The sequence below is a fragment of the Meriones unguiculatus genome, chromosome 12 (assembly GCF_030254825.1).
Source record: "Meriones unguiculatus strain TT.TT164.6M chromosome 12, Bangor_MerUng_6.1, whole genome shotgun sequence".
NCBI classification, from domain to species: Eukaryota; Metazoa; Chordata; class Mammalia; order Rodentia; family Muridae; genus Meriones; species Meriones unguiculatus.
Window position 1 is genome coordinate 66128512 of NC_083360.1, and position 20107 is coordinate 66148618.

The window sequence follows — 20107 nt, forward strand, 5'->3', positions numbered from 1 at the left end:
TATGTTTCACTGCAATTATAATGTTAAGATTTGTTTGTAATATTGTTGCATGAAATGGTATCATGGGTATGAAAGAATCCAGTTATTGAGGTGCTCACTACTTTCCAGAAGTCTGCTTAGCTCTTGTGCCTGAAGCTGCCTTGCTACAATTACAGGAGTGTATGTAAACCAGTAAGACAGCGTGAGCCTGAAGGTTGCTGTCTTGTTAGGAATTAGCCCTGTAAACCAACAATTTGTCACTTAACAAGAAACTTTCATGAGACATTTATTTTTAAGATTTTATTTTTATTTTATGTGTATGAGTGTTTTGCCCACATGTTACCTGTGTATCCCATGTGCATTCCTGGTGACTTGAGGAGGCCAGAAGAGGGCATCAGATCCCTGGGACTAGAGGTACACTGAGCTGCTGTGTGGGTATTAGGTCCTCTACAAGAGCAGATCCTCTCTCCTGCCCACCTAACCCTGTGTCCTCGTTTTATTTTCCTGATACTTTTTTGTTAAAAATTAAATTTTGGTTTTGGTATTTTATTTTGTATTATTTGGACAAATTAATGTTTCTCATATTTTCATATGAATATATAAAGTAATTTAAAATTAGCTTTATTTCTTAAAAAAGCTAATTATATAATTTTGATATAAACTCAGCTTATGAGGAATACTGATAATAAGAGTTACGGTCCTCATCTTTCTTATTCCTCAAGTTTTTAAAACTCAATAAAGGCAATTTCTTTTACTAAAATCAGAAACAACAACAACAACAAAAAAAAAAAAACAACCCAGAACTCTAGAAATTGGTATAACAATGACAGTAGTTAGATGGCACTTTTACTTTTGAGACCTTCTTATAGGTTTTCAGCTTCATTATTTTAACTTGATTTTATGTGCGCGTGTGTGTTTTCTGTGTGTTTGTCTGTGTATCACATGTATGCCTGGTACCCTCAGAGGCCCAAAGAGGGCATCAGATCCCCTGAGACTGGATGGTTGTGAGTGGCCATGTGGGTGCTGGGATTAATCCTGGGTCCTCTAGCTGACCGAGGTGGTGCATGCCTGTAATCACAGCACTCAGGAAGGCAGAAGAGGCAAGCAGATCTCTGTGAGTTCCAGGCCAGCCTGGTCTACAAAGTAAGTCCAGTACAGCCTAGGCTACACAGAGACACCCTGTCTCAAAAAACCAAACCAACCAAACAACAAAACCTGGGTACTCTTGAAGAAAAGCTAGTGCTCTTCCCTACCAAGCTGTCTCTCTCAACCCCTCAGCTGACTTTCTAATGACTAAACAGGAGATACTAAATTGTCAGTGATCATGTGTCTTTAGAGTTTCTAGTGGAGCCTTGTGACACTTGGAGTCTTCAGCCTGGTGCCCAATACAGAGACAGGTAGCTTCTCAGGACCTCCTGGTTTAATTAGTTGATCTCTTTTCTAGTCTGTTGTTCAATTCATGGCACCATATTTCAACAACAGATTTCCTGAGGAAGACAAACAAACAAAAACAACTTATTGATTAGTTTGGGCTGGGAGGGTGGGCTGCGGGGGAATGGGGTTGGGGTAGGAGAATGGGCAGTGTGCCTTGACACTAGTGTGGGAGGTTGGGGATGGGGTAGGGCGGGAGTTAGGGGGAATGGATGATATGCCATGACAGAAGTATGGAGGTCAGAGGGCAACTTGTGCGTGTTGGTTCTCTCCTTCCACCATGTGAGTCCCAGGGTTGGCTTGGGAGCAGGAGCCATTACCTGCTGAGCCATTTTGTTAGCTCTGAAGTTAGTGATTCCAAATAGTAGTGATTAAGCAATCCGGTTCCTCATTCCCTTCTCCTTAGTCACCTTTAACCTGACATATAGTCCCTCACAGTGTGTGTGTGTGTGTGGTCTCACTTGTAGCTTTGGCTGGTCTGGAACTCAAAGGGATCTCTTCTCTGTCTCTGCCTCCCAAGTGATGAGATTAAAGTTGTGCACCACCACTCCAGCCTCAGCAGCATTCCTTTGACTTTAGCTTTGTTGGAAGATTCATCCTGTCTTGTAGAATGTTCTTTACTTTGTGTTTGTATATCTCCTTGCAGTTAGCTTGGGTTTTGTGTCTTCATTAATGGACTGCATATTTGATGTTTCCTCAGACTACATGAGTAGTTGCCCTTCATAAGTAGTGTTCATTTTGGTCACTTGCTATCAGTGTGGTCTGGTTTCTCTTTTTTTAAGTATCTTACTTCTTCTAGTTCATAAGCTGTCTTGAAGGGGCCTGGGGAAACTAAGAGTCCATGTAGTAATATCCCATTTTCATTACTTTTTAAAATCAGCATTCACTGATGAAGCTTGTCTGAATCAGTCTTTGCTATGGTGGTTACAAAGTGGTGATTTCACTACTGTATTTAAAAGATGGCATTCTAATATACCCAGGAAGCTCTTTTATCTTTTTTCTTATTACCATTGTGGGTTTATGGATTGCTGTATTATTCAGTGAATTATAATGTATTAGTCTTTACCCATTCTCAGATTACCTCAGTTTTGGCCTAGTCGGTACTCCTTTAAACTTGGTTATTATGTCTCTTAGATATGTGGTTATGGTTCTTCTCTGGGGCAACAAACCCCCTGCCTCATTTTTGTGCCTTCTTTCCCTGAGCTCAGGAGTAAGTGAGCTTTTGTTTGTTTGTTTGTTTGTTTTTTAATGGCAATGTTGTAGAAATAACTTTCAGTTCCAATCAACCCACAGGATTCTTTGTTTACCTTTCTTCAGTCCTTTCTCTTCTTAATTGGAGGAGGTGGTAGAGTACTTGCCTAACATGCTCTGAATTTAGTTCCCAGTATCACACACGTGAAACCTGTGCCCTCCCCAGCCAGGTGTGTGCCTGTAATCCCAGCACTCAGGGAAGCAGGGGCAGGGGGATCTCTGTGAGTTTGAAACTAGACTGGTCTACAAAGCGAGTCCAGGACAGCCAAGGCTGCACAGAGAAACCCTGTCTCAAAAAAGCCAGAACAGAAAACCCTTATGTTCTCCCATGGTGAAAACCTTGTCTCCTGTATCATTACATGTAGTTGTTTGCTCAGTCCCATGGTGTGTATAAAGCAGCACAAAAGAGAAGAGAGAGAGAGAGAGAGAGAGAGAGAGAGAGAGAGAGAGTGTGTGTGTGTGTGTGTGGAGGTTGGATGTGAGAAAGATGCATTGTTTGCCAGTATGAAATTGTCAAAGAGTAAGTTTTAAAGTGTTTTCTCAAATTCACTTTACCAGCCCTATCCCTACTTGTAGGAACAAACCTACTTAGCTTTTCAAGATTGGACTTTTTTGCTTTGTGCTTAGAGTACATACGGACTCCAAGTAAAGTTTTTAAAGGTTAAACTTGGAATTGGATATGGTAGGTACAGTGGTTGTGAGGGGCCAGGAAGACCAGGAGTTCAAGGCAAGGCTTGGCTACCTATTGAATTTGAGGCTAACCTGGGCTACAGGAGACACTGCCTCAAAAGAAACAAAGTTTATATAAGAGATGGCTAAATGGTTCATTGAGTAAAGGCATACTTACTGTTTAGTCTTATGACCTGAGTTCAGTCTTTGGGACCATGTGGTAGAAAGAATCAATTTCCCAATAGTTGTCCTCTGATCTCCACATCTGCACCCCCCAATACATGTACAAGAAATGTAATTTTAAAACATTCAATTCAAAAGTTACGTAGATTACCCTTCTTCTGACCCTTACAGGCTTATGTTGTTTCATGTATAGTATTAGTTGGCTGTGTATATCTTTATGTGCGTCAGTTTCAGAGCATCCCCTAATTTTGTTGATTTAATTTTTGAATATGTAGAAATGAATTAAACATAAAATCAACACAATAAACCGTACTTTAGTAAGTTCCCTCTTTTTAAAAAAAAAAAAATCTGTTTTCCTCTACCCTTTGTAGGTAACCTGTATTTATTGTTTTCTTACAGTAAAAACTGTATTGTTCTTCCTACTTTTTTTTTTGCAAAAGTAGCAAGTATGTGTTTTAGTTATTTTTGTTCTTATCAAAAATAAAAAATAAGAAAGTCGATATGCTATAGACTGTCTTTGTGAAAGATTCAAAATGCTTTGCCTAAAATGCCTTTAATTTTTAGGTGAGGAAATCAAGGTTTGGTGCTTTCAAATGTAGAACAGTCTTGAGTCTGTTTTGCTCTTTTTATCTTTGCTTGTCATTGTTTTTGAATGTGTCTTGTCAGCATTCTTATTTTTCTGTTAAAATTGATTATATAGATCTGTGGCATATTCTGTTTGTAACTATAATTTAGACATATAGAAGTATTTATGAGGGTGTATCTTTTAAACAGGTGGTCAGTCTGACCAGGGCTATGGGTCCAAGGATGAGTTAGTCAAGGAGGATGCAGAAGTCCATGTACCTGAAGAGTACACTCCACACGAGCTGACTGCCACAGAACTGCACATTGAAGGCAAGTGGTGATTTCATCAGTGATTCTCAGGAAGTTAAGCCTGTTTCATAGGTACACTTTGAAGGTTTAGATTTTAACAGACTTTAGAAATTTTGTTCATTTTCCTTCATTTTGAAAAAAAAAAAAGTGCCATCCATTGTCAAAATTAGATGGGTAATTTTTTTTTACAAAACTAGGACTTTGTCCTGTTTTGATCTGGAACTCCTGTTCCTCCTGCCTCAGTCGTCAGAGTGCAAGGACAACAGCATAAGCCAGTCACCATGCCCAGCAGTTAGAGCAAACTTTTGAGCTGTCAACCTGATGCTTCTTGTTCTTCTGCCCTTCTAACTCTAAACCTGAGGATGTACCTTCCCAAGCCCCAAGGATCCTTTGATTTTTAAAAGGCTTTTTTTTTTATTAAGATGTTTTTGGGTGTCTGTAAGTAGATTGTTTGCATTGGTAGGTTACAAATAAGTATGTATGGTTTTCCTCTTTTACACAGGACTCACTGAAGTAGGGAGCATATGGATCTGTAAGGAGTATTTTGGTTTATGACACTAGGCTTTTCCTGTTCTCTTACACAAATGTTTGTTTTCCTTGATCATAATACTTATGCCCTAGAGTTATAAATAAGCTATTTGACAGTGGAAGAAATAGAAGTCAAGGCCAAGGGTTTAATTGATTGTCTGAGAAATGCTCAAGTCCAGATTATTGAATGCTAGAATAAAACACTGATTTAGTTAGTACTCTTGGTATCTCTGGCATAAAGTAAGTCAGGTACAGTAAGTCAGTGAAGAATAATCATGCACAGGTCCCTACCTGAAGAAAGACTATATCTGTATATAAAAATTCTCTGGTCTCTGATCATTACTGTTAAAAGTAGGAATGATAACATCCAAATATTTTTTTTTCAGAGGTGTGTGATGTATCTGTCATTGGCTCAAAATACTTGCAACCTAGTGCAGACCCGCAGAGTCCTACTGAGCCTCCTGCATGGGGCAGCAGTATTGTGAAAGTTCCATCTGGGTTATTTGATACCAGCAGTAGGATGAGTAGTAGTACTGGTAAGTATAAAATGACCTCTGCCTCCTTTGGAGACAGAGTCTCACCTTGTAGTCAAGCTAACCTTGACCTTGGCATTCTCTCCACCATGCTCAGCTAGAGAGTGTCTTTAATGATACTTGTTCTGTTGACTTATTACAGTGGGCATGCTAGCATGTCCTGCATTCTGTCAGTGGGCTAAAGTAAAGTCAAAATTTGTGACTTAAAGGAACAATTGAGAGCCTTGTATGTTGGCATGCACACAAAAGAGTAATATGAAATAATTAAAAGCAGATGTGAGGAGTTACGTAAGTTATATGAAAATATTGTACCATTTTGTGTAAGGAAATTGAGTGTCAGTGTGTTTTGGTAGTCACTTGTTTAACTTTTTGATGGGTGTGATGTGTATTTGTTAACTTGGTGTGCTTTTCTTGCTATAGTACCTGATCAATTTAGTCACGCTTTTTTTTATTATTGATAATGGTAGTGCTATAGGATCTCCTGTTATTGTCAGGAACAGAGGCAATGATTTGATCAGACCCCAGCACTGGGGAGGCAGAGCCAGGTAGATCTCTGAATTTGAGGCCAGCCTGGTCTACATAGCTAATTTCAGCACAGCCAGGACTATGCAGAGACCCTGTCATTCATGGATGGATGGATGGATGGATGGATGGATGGATGGATGGATGGGATTGAGGCAGAGTCTTGATATGAATGAATGGATGGATGAACGAACGTAGATAGATAGATAGATAGATAGATAGATAGATAGATAGATAGATAGATAGATAAGTAGATAAACGGGATAGAGGCAGAGTCTTGGTATAGAGCCCAGGCTGGCCTTGAGCTTGCAGTGATCCTTTAGTGTTCATCCACCATCACAGTGATTACAGACATTCAGCACCAATTACCATGTCTTACCTGATCTTAGAAAATTTATTTCATAAAGGAAAAAAAAAGGTGGTAATGGGGTTTTTGGTACTGTATAAGTCAGTTTTATTTTAAAATTGAAAATAAACTATGCACGTAGACTGTGGGACTACAGTGAGAGCTTAAATAATCACAAAGGCCTGTTTCTCATAGTAAGGAAGGTGTCAAAGCAGGAATAACTTGACAGTGTAAATAGGTTACTTACTCCCTCAAAAGCCTTTTTAAAAGTATTTCTTTTGGAGTCGGTCTGTTTTTCCTAATTGGCTCTTAAAATATAAGAAGCGTAGTTATATGTTTGTTGTAAAGGTGAGCAATACGGGCATATACAGCACGGACAGCAGTGTTTTCATAGACATGCCTATGCATAGAGGAGGAGGGTAGACATTTACATGTTACCTGTTAGAAGCAGGCTTGGAGAGATTTGGGGTGTATTTTTTCTGGATACCTTTTATATAGTTTCTAGATGAAAACCAGGCATCTTCATTGCTAGACCCCATGGAAGATGTCTTGCTCTGGGTATAATCATTTTATTTGTTACTTTGGAAAATAGTAACATTCACTTAAATATATTACTGCCCCTTTTAGGTGGTACTTCAAATGTACTATTTTCTACGCAAGCTCCAGTTGAAGATGCAGTCTTCGGTGAGGTTTCTAATTTCAAGAAGAATGGTGATAGAGGAGAAAAAAGACAGAAGCATTTCTCAGAGAGGAGCTGTAGCTTTAGTTCTGAAAGTCGAGCAGGGATGCTGCTTAAGAAGAGCAGTTTGGATCTGAATTCGAGTGAAATGGCCATCATGATGGGAGCAGATGCCAAGATCCTCACAGCAGCACTGACGTGTCCTAAGACTTCTCCGCTTTATGTCTCAAGAACTCAGAGCTTTGAGAACGTTAACTCACATCTGGCTGACACTAGGACTGGTGTATCAGAAGGCACCTGGGATTCTGAGCACAAATCATCTCCTGTGCTAGAGATGCTGGAGGAAAGCCAGGAGCTCCTGGAACCTGTGGTTGGGGATAATGTGGCAGAGACTACAGCAGAGGTGACGTGTGACAGTAACAGTAACCATTCCAGAGACACAAAAGCAGGATCCCAAGATACAGTGAACAAGAGGAGCAGTTCATATGCTGTTGGGAAAGCCATTGAGAGGAAAGATGTGGAAACTGGCCTAGATCCTTTGTCCCTTTTAGCCACTGAGTATGTAGAAAAAACTAGTGATTCAGAAGACAAGTTATTTTCTCCAGTTATTTCACGTAATCTGGCTGATGAAATTGAAAGTTACATGAACCTGAAAAGTCCTCTAGGCAGTAAGTCATCTAGTATGGAATTGCATGGAGAGGGAAGCCAAGAGTCAGGCTCTGCTGCTTCACCTGCCCACCCTTTAGAAAGGAGATCGAGTCTGCCTTCAGACCGTGGTCCACCAGCACAGGACAGTCCGGAGACTGAGAAGAAGTCCCCGGCAGTGTCCAGGTCTAAAACGTTGACTGCGCGTTTCAAGCCGCAAACTCCTTATCGCACTTCCAAAGACCGGTCCACTTCCTTATCTGCGTTAGTGCGTTCTTCACCAAATAGCTCTCTGGGTTCTGTAGTGAATTCTCTCTCAGGGCTAAAGCTGGACAACATACTCTCAGGGCCCAAGATGGATGTCCTAAAATCTAGTATGAAACAAGCAGCAACAGTAGCCAGTAAGATGTGGGTGGCTGTAGCATCTGCCTATAGCTACTCAGATGACGAGGTAAGAATATTATGCTCTGTAGTCTGTCTGATGTAGGAATGCTTGTAGTGCCTTAATGTGTTTGTATAATCTAAAGATTTCTGCTAATGGCATATTTTTTTAATATTTATTTATTTTTATGTATATGAATGCTCTATCTGCATGTACACCTGCATGCCAGAAGAGGTCATCAGATCACATTATAGATGGTTGTGAGCCACCATGTGGTTGCTGGGAATTGAATTTAGTACCTCTGGAAGAACAGAGGTCTTTACCGCTGAGCCACCTCACCAGTCCCACTAATGCTATATTTACATTTTAAAAATTTTATACATGTTCTGTTTTATAAAGTGACTTAAGAAAATTAATGATGTAAAAATATAATACCAGAATTGCCAGGCATGGTGACACTCAGCTATAACCCCAGCACTTGGGAGGTGTACGAAAGCATGAGGATCAGGAACTCAAGGTCAGGTAGTAGTTTAAGGCCAAGATGGACTATGTAAGATCCTGTCTTAAAATGGCTCAGTGATTAAGTGCACTGGCTGCTCTTCTAGAGGACCTAGATTCAATTCCTGGCTCTGCATAGCAGCTCACAACCAACTGGCTCCATTTCCAGAGGATCTTACACCATCTTTTAACCTCCCCATGCATTGTACACAAGTGGTATAGACATATCACTTGCACATAAAATGTTTAAAAATTTTAAACAAAAATGAACAAATAAAAAACATTAGAACCACTTTATAATTCTATAAATAAGTCAAAACTTTTGAAAGCACTGGTAGTGTTTGAAGTTATAGAAACATCGTTGCTATATTTGTATAGCATTTTACTTTGTCTTTTGGTTTTGGAGATGGGAAGAGCACTGTGCAGACCATGCTGACTTCAGGCTTTTCTCCTTCAGCTTCTTCAGTGTTGGTTTTACTTATATTTACCATCCCACCTTCAATGTGCACTTGTATTTTTACATAGCTTTTACCCCTTACTGTACATGAAATCACCTGCAGCTTATTCCATAGATTTCATACAGTATGGTTGTCCTTAAAATGTTGTGAATAGATTTAATCATTAGTTTTTCTTTTTTGTGAAGATGGGAATAAGAAACTACTTATTTTATAGGAAAAAAAAAGTTGTAAATTCTTTTTCACATTCACAGAATTGTATGTTACCTGAGTAATTTAAGATAATATAATTCCACATTGCTAAAGCTCTAAGGTGTAGTCAGCCAAAAATAAACATGAAGAAAGTAAAGAAGCTGGGAAATAAACTGGGCAAATAAGGCTTATTGAAGGAAAGCTGTGAGAAAAAGTACTAATTGAATAAAAAGTACAGGATTATGACAACAAAGTGCCTTTTGTCGGTGTGGTACCAGGACCTTTGCTCGTCTAGCTTCATTCTTAGTCTTTGTAGAAAAAAAGCTTTGCAAGATCAGTCAACACAACACAGAACAACCTTAAAAGTGTGTTAACCTGCGGCTAGACCTGTGTGACTTAGTTGGTAGAGAGCCAGCCTCACATGGAAGGCCCCTGCTTTCTCCCTCCATGAGCGTGAGCTGTGCGCTGTGGGCCAGCTTAGCATTATGACAAAAAACAGAGGGAAGCATTTTATTTTTGAAATGTTCTCTGATGTATTTAGAAAGGATTTTTTCGTGGTTATTTGGATTTGGACTCTGGCAGTGCAGAGTCTAGTAAAGAATCAATGCATTTGGGGTGTTTAATTAAGCACTAGGGGATTACTAATTATGTAATGGTGTAAGTAAATGATTAGTACACCTAGGGCACAACTCAATCTTTTTTGAAGAATGTCACTTTGTGAGGGGACAGTTTTTGAGCATCTCATCCAGGTATATCACTTCTTTAAAGTCTTAGACTGTAGAAATTTCAGAAATCAGTGAGATAACTTGAGTGTTGAAAAGACATAGGGGTTATTTGCTTTAAGATGTGGAGTTTAATTCTGAAAGGAATAAAATGAATAGAGTTCCATTGCAGAAGATATTATTTATGTTTGTGGGGTTTTCTTCTCTTTAATTATAGGAAGAAACTAATAAAGATTATAGTTTCCCAGCTGGTCTAGAAGATCATCATATACTGGCAGAGAATCCATCCCCTAATACAAGTATCTCAGGGTTGGTTCCCAGTGAACTTACCCAGAGCAACACAAGCCTCGGGAGTAGCAGCAGCAGTGGAGATGTTGGGAAATTTCAGTGTCCAGCAGGTATGAGGAAAGATTGCTTTTTGTGGTTTGTTTTTTCTTGTTTTACTTATTTATAATGCCGAAGATTGAGTTGGGGCCTACTCATACTGTTCTGCCGCTTAGCTGCACTCTCAGTTTTAATTATGCCTATAACCCTTCACCCCCCCCCCATATACCTATTTTACTCTGACTTTATATGATATTCAACTACTATTACCATGTGTTGTCAACCGAACCAGTTAGGAAATCAATCTCAGTCTCTCCCTCTTCTACTCCTTCTCCCTTTCTTCTTCCTTCCCTCCTTTCTCCCTCCTCTGAGACTGGATTTGTGGAATGGGAAAATTTGTGGATTTTGGGAAAAAAAATTTTTAAATCTTGTTCTTTGAATAAATCAGTGATTGAAATAGATTTTAAGAACCTCTGGCGATACAACTAATTTCAAAACAGAGAGAATTATTACCTGTTATTAAAAAATAACTGTTATCTATTCTTTTTTTTTTCCTGATTCTTCGAGACAGAGTCTTATCACATGACACAGGCTTGGCCCTGATAATTCTTCTTTTCCCCCTTCCAAGTTCTGGTATACAGGTGTACACCTGTAATCATCTGAGTTGTCACTGAAAGAGTGTGTGATAAACAGTTATATGTCCTTTGCCTACATTTAATTACCTTATTAATTTTTATCAGTTTATATTTATATGCACACACAGATTTCTATGGTAAGTTATCCATAAATGCCAGATTTCATGGTACTTCCCTCCTTAATGCTTTAGTGTATATTTCCAAAGCATTGAGAACATTCTCATACATTATGTGTTCTATTTCTTACTTCTCTTTAGGTGAAGTTCCATTTTCAAGAAATATTAAAGGGCAGGACTTTGAAAAATCAGACCATGATTCTCAGAATACCAGTATGTCTAGCATCTATCAGAACTGTGCAATGGAGGTAAAGATTTTATAGTTCTTGTACCTGTGGTAAAGTGGCTGTAAGCATATTCTTATCTCATAATGGCACCATGTGGATAATCAAAGGAGTGCTTAATATCTTTGAGGCAACAAAGATTTTTGTTTTGTCTGTAATATAAAAGCTATTAACTTCATTTGAAATCAATAAAATAACTAAGTATTTGATTTTACTTGATTTCAGTAGAATAAACCATTCAGATGCATTTCCATTAGAGATTCTCAGTGTCCTACTTTCCCTATAGGTTTTGATGTCGAGTTGCTCACAGTGTAGAGCTTGTGGAGCTCTGGTTTACGATGAAGAAATCATGGCTGGATGGACAGCAGACGATTCAAATTTGAACACAACCTGCCCGTTCTGTAAAACCAACTTCTTGCCTCTTCTCAATGTAGAATTTAAAGACCTGAGAGGCTCTGCCAGGTTAGTATTGTGCAAGTTCCCTCAGGAAGTCAGTGCCCTGGAGACAGGGCTTCTCAGGAAGGGCACAGCATTCACAGCGGGTGCCTAGCAAGTCCTCCTTGTCTCTTTAGTCTACTGCTGTCTTACTTCATGTATGATTACCAGGAGTAGATTCTTGAAACTAAACTCTGTTTAGTGTGTGTGCGCTTGAGTGCATGAGCACATGAGCACATCTGTGTGCGTTGAGGGCAAAGAGAGTGTTGGATCCTGTGGTGCTAGAGTTACAGGCACTTGTTAGCTGCCCCACATTTGAGCAGGAACCAGACTCTTATTTTGCAGGGGCAGAAGGTGCTTTTAACCAAGCCATCTCTCTAGTCCCCAGCTTTGTGTTTTGACATCACTATGATATGTTTAAAGGAGTGTGTCTGCCCATGTTTATGATTACATGTCTATTCCTTCTCTGGGTTTTGGAAATTCTCAGATATAATTTCAAATACTATCTTGTCTAAGTCCTTAGATTTTATCTAGCTCCTGTTATTTTATGAATTCTTAAGTTTGGTCTCTTGTGTACCCAACTTCTTGGGAGTTTTGTTCATTAGTTATTTTCTTTCTATATGTCTGTATTGTCTCAACTTGCTCCTCTTCCTGATTTCTTTTTTGCTTGGTGTTGTCTGTTGATAAGTTTCTGCTATGTTACTTGATTTATTGATTTTCATATATAGTATTTATGTTTGGTTTCTTCTCAGTGTCTGTCTCCTTGCTAAATTTTTCTTTATATATTTTAATTTTTTTCTTCAGGGTAATGGTTCTCTTCTCCTTCTGGTAACTTTGTTGTCAGACAGAAGAGCTTTTAAAAAACAATACAAGTGTAACATATCAGTTGAACACATAAAATATAAAAGTGTATACTAAGAGGGAAAAATTAAAGAATGTATATAAAAATAGAATAAAATGAATATTAAAATATTTAAACACAATAAACTGCATTGAAAAAAAATTTAAACACAAATGAGCAATAAACTGAGATGGGTATTATGTTCATTTAAGCTGAAATCTGTGTTATATTCTCATTCAGTGTTTTTCCCTGGGTTGGAGGATGCTCCCACCCATTTTTACCAAGTCACAACCTACCTGTGATCCATGAAGCTGCTCCCTGCTAGTGTTGGGGTGCACAATACTGAAAATTTTTCAGCTTCTAACTGCCTACCACACTTCTGTAGTCACAGTATGTGCCCTGGGGGTCTGCTGCTTCCATCATTTTTCTGGAAATATGACTGTGGGTGAAGCCCCACAGGTTAAGGTCAGCTCCTGCAGAATTCTGGTCCTCTGTGGTTGAGACAGAGAGTGGAATATGCCAACACTGTGGGTGTTGGCAATCTGTAAATTTCAAGTTTCTGCAGCCCTCAACCAAAGTTTGCTTGACATATGCTGGGGACTGTTCCGTTTAGGTTCCCAGCGGAGAACAGAACATGCTAGACTGCCGGAGCCCCCATGATGCAAAGCTACTGCTGAACTGGGCTAGCTGCAGAATTATTTTTATGTCACCACTGATGCAGAGTTCTTTTTTGACCAACTGACTGACTGACCTATGTAGTACCTCTTATCTACTTATCTTCCTTTCTTCCTTCCCTGTCTTTTACTGAGGCAGCCATCTTTACTCATTTCTTGTTTTTTTTTCTACTGAAGTTTTTTTTTTTTTTCTTATTGCTCCAATTTGAATAATCTTTTTTCCCTCCAGTGACTTGAAAAACTGAACATTTTTTCTGACCACTTAGACTCCTTTTTGGTGCTGCTTTTGACATAGCAGCTGATTTTTATCTAGATCAAGTGATCTCAGAAGAGATGAAGGAGAGAAGTGGAAAGACAGCCCTGTGTAACATAGTTGGAAAGTGATATCCCATTACTTCGGCTTTGTTCATATTTACCTGCTGAAACTAGGTACAGTGGAAAAGGAACTACTCAAGAGGATTAATACCAAGAAGCCGCTATTTTTGGGGGTGGGTGGAAGGATATCTTGAGGCCACCTACCACAGATGTATGGGGCCATGCAAAAACCAAGGAACCCCATAAATAATCAAATAATGTGCCCGCTTCCTAGAGGCTATAGGCGTAAGAGGAGTGAGCACAGTGTCCCTTACCAGGGACTACATGTGGGCAGGATGAATGTGGATGTTGTCACCCAGTGAAGTAAACAACAAAATTGAAGTGATGAATGATTGCTTCTTGGTTTCATCTCAGTAGGACTGTTCAAAGTGGTTTTATCAGCATCATCTTCAACATTTCTGTTGGCTGGACCCTGACCAACATTTTCCACAAATAGTGAAAGAGACACCTTCTAAGACCCTGGCCAATGAAAAGCTTGGATTTAGACAGGTTGAGAACAGTTGATCCCCAACTTTTCCTGGAAGTTCCTTGCTGTCTCTGCCGTTGTACTCTGCCAACTGGTCCGCAGAAAGGATGCTGCTGCTCATTCCTCAGTACTGCCTTGCTACTACTCAAAGTGCTGCTGTCCAAGCTAGCTTGATCCCACAGGGCTTGTCTCTTTGGGATCGGGCACTAAGGGATGGGCGTGGAAGGGCTCTGCAGGCATTGAAAACTACTGGTGCGGAGAGCTATTATGTTTATCCTTTCTCCACAAAGTCTTTAGTATCTGGAAAGCCTGAACAACCATCCGTTTTGAAACTTGAAATGCAAGCTTCTCTGCGACCACCATGGCCAGCAGTTCTAAATAGTTGATGTTGATTCAAACTTTGAGACTCTGGCTCCAATAAAAGCACAGCATAATTCAGTGAAAACTCTCTTGGTGATAAGTAACTCAGTCCTATATGAGCAATAAAATTTAAGACGTGACTACACCAAAACTCTGTAAAGTACGTGTGACATCTTCCATAACGATGGGCTCCATAGATTGACAGGCTCACAATAATGGTCTAAGGGAGGATCTAGTGTGATCTCGGCCATACAGGTAGTACAGAGGTCACCAGGCTATTAAACACATCTGCTTCTCGCCTTCTGGGTGGAAAACAGGTTATACATCCCTCCCCTTGAAGGGACAGTCCTGTGTGCTTAATATTCCTGGTCCCCTAGTGTTTATTTGTGAGCGCAGGGACATCTGTGCCTCCCACATTGCCCCCCCCCTTTTTTTTTAATTTTAAAGAGAAAATTGAGGCTATAGTAGAGGCCAAGGTTGAAAGCATTGTTTGTATGGCTAGGGTAACTAATACAGGTTGGCATACAGAAGAGTAGCTAATAGGGGACCAAGGAAAGGGGAAGGCCATCTTAACCATAATGGCCATTCAAAGGTCACTTGAGAGATTTTATCTCCTTATGCAGGTCATTAATGTGACCATCCATAGTATGAGAGAAATGTGATGCATTTAAGCAGCACATGCCAGAAAAATTGTTGACGAGCTAGATTGTGCTTGAGCAACAGATAATCTAAAGTAGTTCTGTACTCTGCTTCTCAGTTCACCATCTCTTTTTTTTTTTCATATTTTAAGTTTGTTTTATTGTATCTTCAGTCCTTAATGTAGATATTAGCATTTAACGAGCACCTAGTAAATATTTTCTGAAAAAGTCACATTATCAATTCTAATATGGACTCTCCATATTTGAACACTACTGCAATTAAAATCATCTTACATTTTTAGTTCACCATCTCTTGATTGATTTCTGTTGTAAATTTTTGTTGTTGTCGTTGTTTTAAGACAGGGTCTGTCTGTGTAGCCTGGGCTGTCCTGGCCTTGCTTTGTAGACCAGACTGGCCTTGAATTGACAGAGATCGCCTGCCTCTACCTTTCTGAGTGCTGGGATTACAGGCGTACATAACTGCACCCAGATATTTGCTGTAAGTTTTTTAAGAGACTAGGAATAGGTGAGTCACTTCTGATAGAAAAAGATTGTTCTTGTTGTCTGCTAAATATACCAAAATATTCTGAACTCATGTGACTAAATATATGTATTCTATGCTTCATGCAAATAACTTATTCCAAAGGGAAAAAACAATTCATAGCATGGCAAAACAAACATTATACTCTTTGCTCTTACAGGTGTGCCTTTTATCCCCCCCTGACAAAAGGCATTTGGATTCTGTCCTGACAAGCAGAGAATTAACATGTAATATAGTCAGTAAATATAACAGCATCATTTTGGGTCATTAGTATAGTGTCCTCCATATATGTATATATACATGTATACACACACACACACATGTATATATATATATACACACCTATACACATATATTTGTCTCCCCACTGTCTCAGCTTGATGAGTAAGGTTTGATGTCTCCCCAAGTCATTGGCTTACTCTTCTTCTTGGGACATCTTTTCTTGGCTTGTTGTCTGCCTTCAGACACTTCATTTGTCCAGTGGTCTCTGGAGAATGCTGTCTAGGTTGGATGCATCAGAGCAGGAACCATCTGGGACTTTATTCATTTTCTGAAAAGCAACAAGCAGAATTTCACCCTGATACTAGAAGAACACTGGGACCTTTTCACTGATTAGTTTCTAGATGTTCCCATTTAATAGATACTTTTTCTTATATTTCCTTTAGGAAAAGAATACCTTGGCAGGAGAAGAAGTACTATTCTTAAAAGTAAAAAAAAAAATTAAAGTTAGCATAGCTAAATGTAGCATAGTATGTGGGTGTATATAGTCTGTTTTTACTTTAAAAATCTGCCGATTAAGTATTTGAGGTGGCCCAGAGGCTATTTAAAGTGGGCTGGCTTTACCCAGGGTCAGATGATTGTTCAAGGTTCCTGAATAAATTGCATTGAAAAAAAAAAAAAAGTAGTTGAGGTGGTATTCCACAACAACTTGATTCTGTAAGGGATTCCAGTAACATAATTACAAGTTCATAAATTGCAAAATTCTTTAAACTGTTGGCTGGTATAGGCAGGACAATTACCAGTGTCTAGTGGTAATGGGAGTTCTAGAAAAGAAGAGATATATAATAAATGATATAGCATCTGAGATTGTTTCAGCACAGTGAACAGAAGTATCAGTTAACTAGAAAAAATACCAACTGTTACATGAACATATTTTAAATGTCCATTCATTCACATTAAAGATGAGAAGAAATTAGAAAAAATGGGGCTTCTGAGTGAAGATTCTATGAATTAGGCAAATGTAAATGAGGTCAAGGGACATAGCACTTTCTCCATGTAACAAGAAGCTTGTTTGACAGTTGTTTGTACATATTTTGTTACCTTTAAGTTCTGGTTTCATTTGTATTTTGCTAAAGATAGTTCAAACAAAGCAAAACAAAACAAAAAACTAGAATCAACGTTTGACCTCCTTCAACCTCCAGGGTGTAGAGAGCTGGTGTCCTTTGCCATAACTGTGTATACATCTGTATCCGGATCTGCAGATGCTGAAGGACAAGCTGTAGCAACAACTGGGACAGTTACAAGCCTGGCCTGATTCCCTGGGCTGAGAAAGCCACAGTTCTGCCTAGCTCACAATTAGTGCCTGAGTTTAAATTTTAGTATTTTAAAGTTTCAGTATTAATTCTTTGAGGAGAAATCATTACTTTTTGTATAATAGTGCATTAATTCTGTACCTTATGAGCTATGCTTTTGGAGTTTTTCTTTTTGAAGTCATTCCACATGCATGGTTCAGATTTTCTCCCTGAATCTTCATCTTCTGCTTTTGTTGTCATTTGTAGTGGAATGGATTGAAGCCACATGCTGGGCCCAGTGGTTGTTTTTTCTCTTCCCTGGCATTTAGGCCTTTACATAGGACTCTCCTTTATGGATGACGATAGAAATCTAGCTTTTGTTTTCTCTATATGGCAAGCCATTTATCCCAACTGGATTTTCTATCCTTTGCTTGTAGATTTGTGGTGTCAGCTTTATCATGTGGCTCTCTGGTTGAGTATTCTTGTGTTTATTTTGTGAATCCATCATTACTTTTATTACTGGACCTTTGTGTAGCTGGTAGGTAAAGAAAGTTTCTTATTTGGGATTTATTTTTAATTCCTGTTTATAGTTATTCTTTCCTGTAGACTTTTAGACCAACCTGGAATTCCCTGCCTTCATTGAGGTAGCAGTAGAGCTTACTGGGGGACAATTACTTTTTCAATGTTTTTGACTTACCTATGAACATGATGCATTTCTCATTATTTTCACAAATCTTCTATGACCTTTTTTACAGCTTTGAAATTTTCTTCAAATGTTCTTGTACTTTTATGTTGCTTTAATTTCATTCTTAAGTTATAGTTTTAGGAGTAACTAATTGGGTATAATGGAGGATTATTGATTTTCCTCCCTGTGTGTCATTATGAAAGATTTCAGACTTGAAAAAAAAGTTTGAAGATTTGGAAAGGAAGGAAAGTGCTGGGGTTATGTTCTATTTCTGACACACCCTGTGCCACTATGAAGAATTTTTTCAAAAATAAATTCCTAAATGTCTTCCTCATATTCTCCATTTAACACTATACTGTACCTGCTTTTATCATCTATCTGTCTATCTCTATTAGTCTCTTACACCTTTATTCACCTACAAGTAAAAGCCAGGTATGGTGGCTGAAATTTCAGTATTTGGGAGGCTGAGGTAAAAGAGTTCCTGCAGCTTTGAGGTCAGCCTGAGCTTGAGTGAGTTCCTGTCTTAACAAAGGAGAATAAAAGGGCCGAAAATGGCTTGGTGGGTAAAGGCACCTGCTACCACACGTTTGATCTCCAGGATCAAGCACATGCATACACATATTAATAATAAGTAAAATTAAAAGTTTTGAATCAAATAAAAGGCAAAGGTGTTAATGTATTTCTTGACTTGAATGTGAGCTATCATTAACTACAATCCAGCATTATATAAAATAAAATGGGCAAATTTAAAATATATCATTTGAAGAATAAATGTATACATTAGAGGAAATCAAACCCTCACAAAGAGAGTAAACATTATCATTACCTCAGATAATAGTGTTCCTTGCATGGCCCTATCCTCACCCAGTCCCTTCCCAGAGAAAGGAGGAAAGAAGATGAAAATAATAAGAACACAATATGGAGGTGTTTAAAAGTCGCATTATTAACAATTAAGATTAACGTAGATTAGAACCTGAGATTATAGATTATAGTGCCCAGATCAACATTAAACATGATGCTGCTATAGCCTGCCTGCTTCTCTACCTTATACTCTGTTTATTTTGGAAGGGTTTGAGGTAGGATCTTGTTAGGTAGCACAAGCTGAACTTAAACTCAAAGTCTTCTTCTCTTGGCCTCCAATTTCTCAGATTACTGGTTTGTGGCAGCATGACTCTACTAAATTTTTATTTAAAAGTTTGTTTTACATTTACTTCCTTTGTATGTATGAGTATTTTGTTGTCTGCACATATATGCACCATGTGTCTGCCTGGTACCCAGGGAGCATTGGAACTGGAGTTTTATGGATAGTCGTAAGCTACCATGTGGGTTCTGGGAATCAAACTCAGGTCCTCTGCAGGAGCAAGTGCTCCTAAGGGCTACGCCTCCTTGCCCTTCCCCCCATCCCTCCTCACAGGGTCTTTCTGTGTAGCGCTGGCTGTCCTGGACCAGGCTAGCCTCGAACTCACCCTGCTTCTGTCTCCCCGAGTGCCTTTTTTTTTTTTTCTTCACTGAAGAAATACTTTGTTTTACTTATTCATCCTTTTCTTTGATAGTGTTAGAAGCCAGCACCTTAGCCCTCTTGTTTACAGATTTTAGGGTGGCAGAGTGGGAGTAGAGCAGCAATGAGGTCTGAGCAGGGAACACATCCGTATGGAATCGCAACTAATGACTCTTTTATTATAAAGCAGTGATTCTAAATAAGATTATTTGAGGACCTGGGGATGTAAACAAAAAGAGTTGGTCACACACACTTTTAGTCCTAGTCCTTGGGAGGCAAGAAGATCTCTGTGACTTGCTGTTTCAGGCGAGCCAGGGCTACATATTAAGAAGACCCTGTTTTAAAATGACGTATTCTGTGTTTATAAATGTACAGAAACAGGAGTGTGTGTGGAGGTCACAGGCTGACTTTCTCAGAAGTTGCTTCTCCTTCCACTGCGGGTTCCAGGGATCCAGCTCAGGTCCTCAATCTTGCATGACAAGTGCGTTTACTTATTGAGCTAACCTAGACTCAAGAATCTTTTTAAGCCTTTTTTTCTTTTCTGTTCCTTATTTAGTTTTTTCTTGAAACCAAGTACGTCTGGTGACAGTTTACAAAGTGGCAGTATTCCATCAGCAAATGAGCCCTCAGAACACAAACCCGTGTCCAGTTCAGCAGAACCTGACTTGATCAGCTTTATGGACTTGTCAAAACCCAGCCAGACCATAGCAGAAGAAGCAAGCTATACAGTTGAATCAAGGTACCACAGAGCGCACCGTATGGAATGTGGCCTTCCTGTGAGCAGTCCGTAGCTAAGGACAGCCTGGCTGGGCTTGGTGGTGCGTGTCTGACTGAGGGAGCAAGATTGCAAGTTCAAGGCCTGTCTGTACCCCCTGCCAGTGTATCATATGCTGTCT

At 39.2% G+C, this 20107-nt stretch overlaps 1 protein-coding gene across 2 annotated transcripts in view; it reads left to right on the plus strand.

The window, feature by feature from the left end:
* The window catches only part of Dennd4c (DENN domain containing 4C), a 103344-nt gene that overhangs the window by 70362 nt on the left and 12875 nt on the right, over positions 1-20107 (plus strand). For both annotated transcript variants that reach the window (XM_021649767.2, XM_021649768.2), the window contains 7 exons: positions 4288-4407; positions 5301-5450; positions 6943-8090; positions 10106-10286; positions 11105-11211; positions 11474-11649; positions 19768-19950. In XM_021649767.2, the coding sequence (XP_021505442.1) occupies positions 4288-4407; positions 5301-5450; positions 6943-8090; positions 10106-10286; positions 11105-11211; positions 11474-11649; positions 19768-19950 (2065 nt within the window). The remainder of the gene's footprint in view (positions 1-4287; positions 4408-5300; positions 5451-6942; positions 8091-10105; positions 10287-11104; positions 11212-11473; positions 11650-19767; positions 19951-20107) is intronic.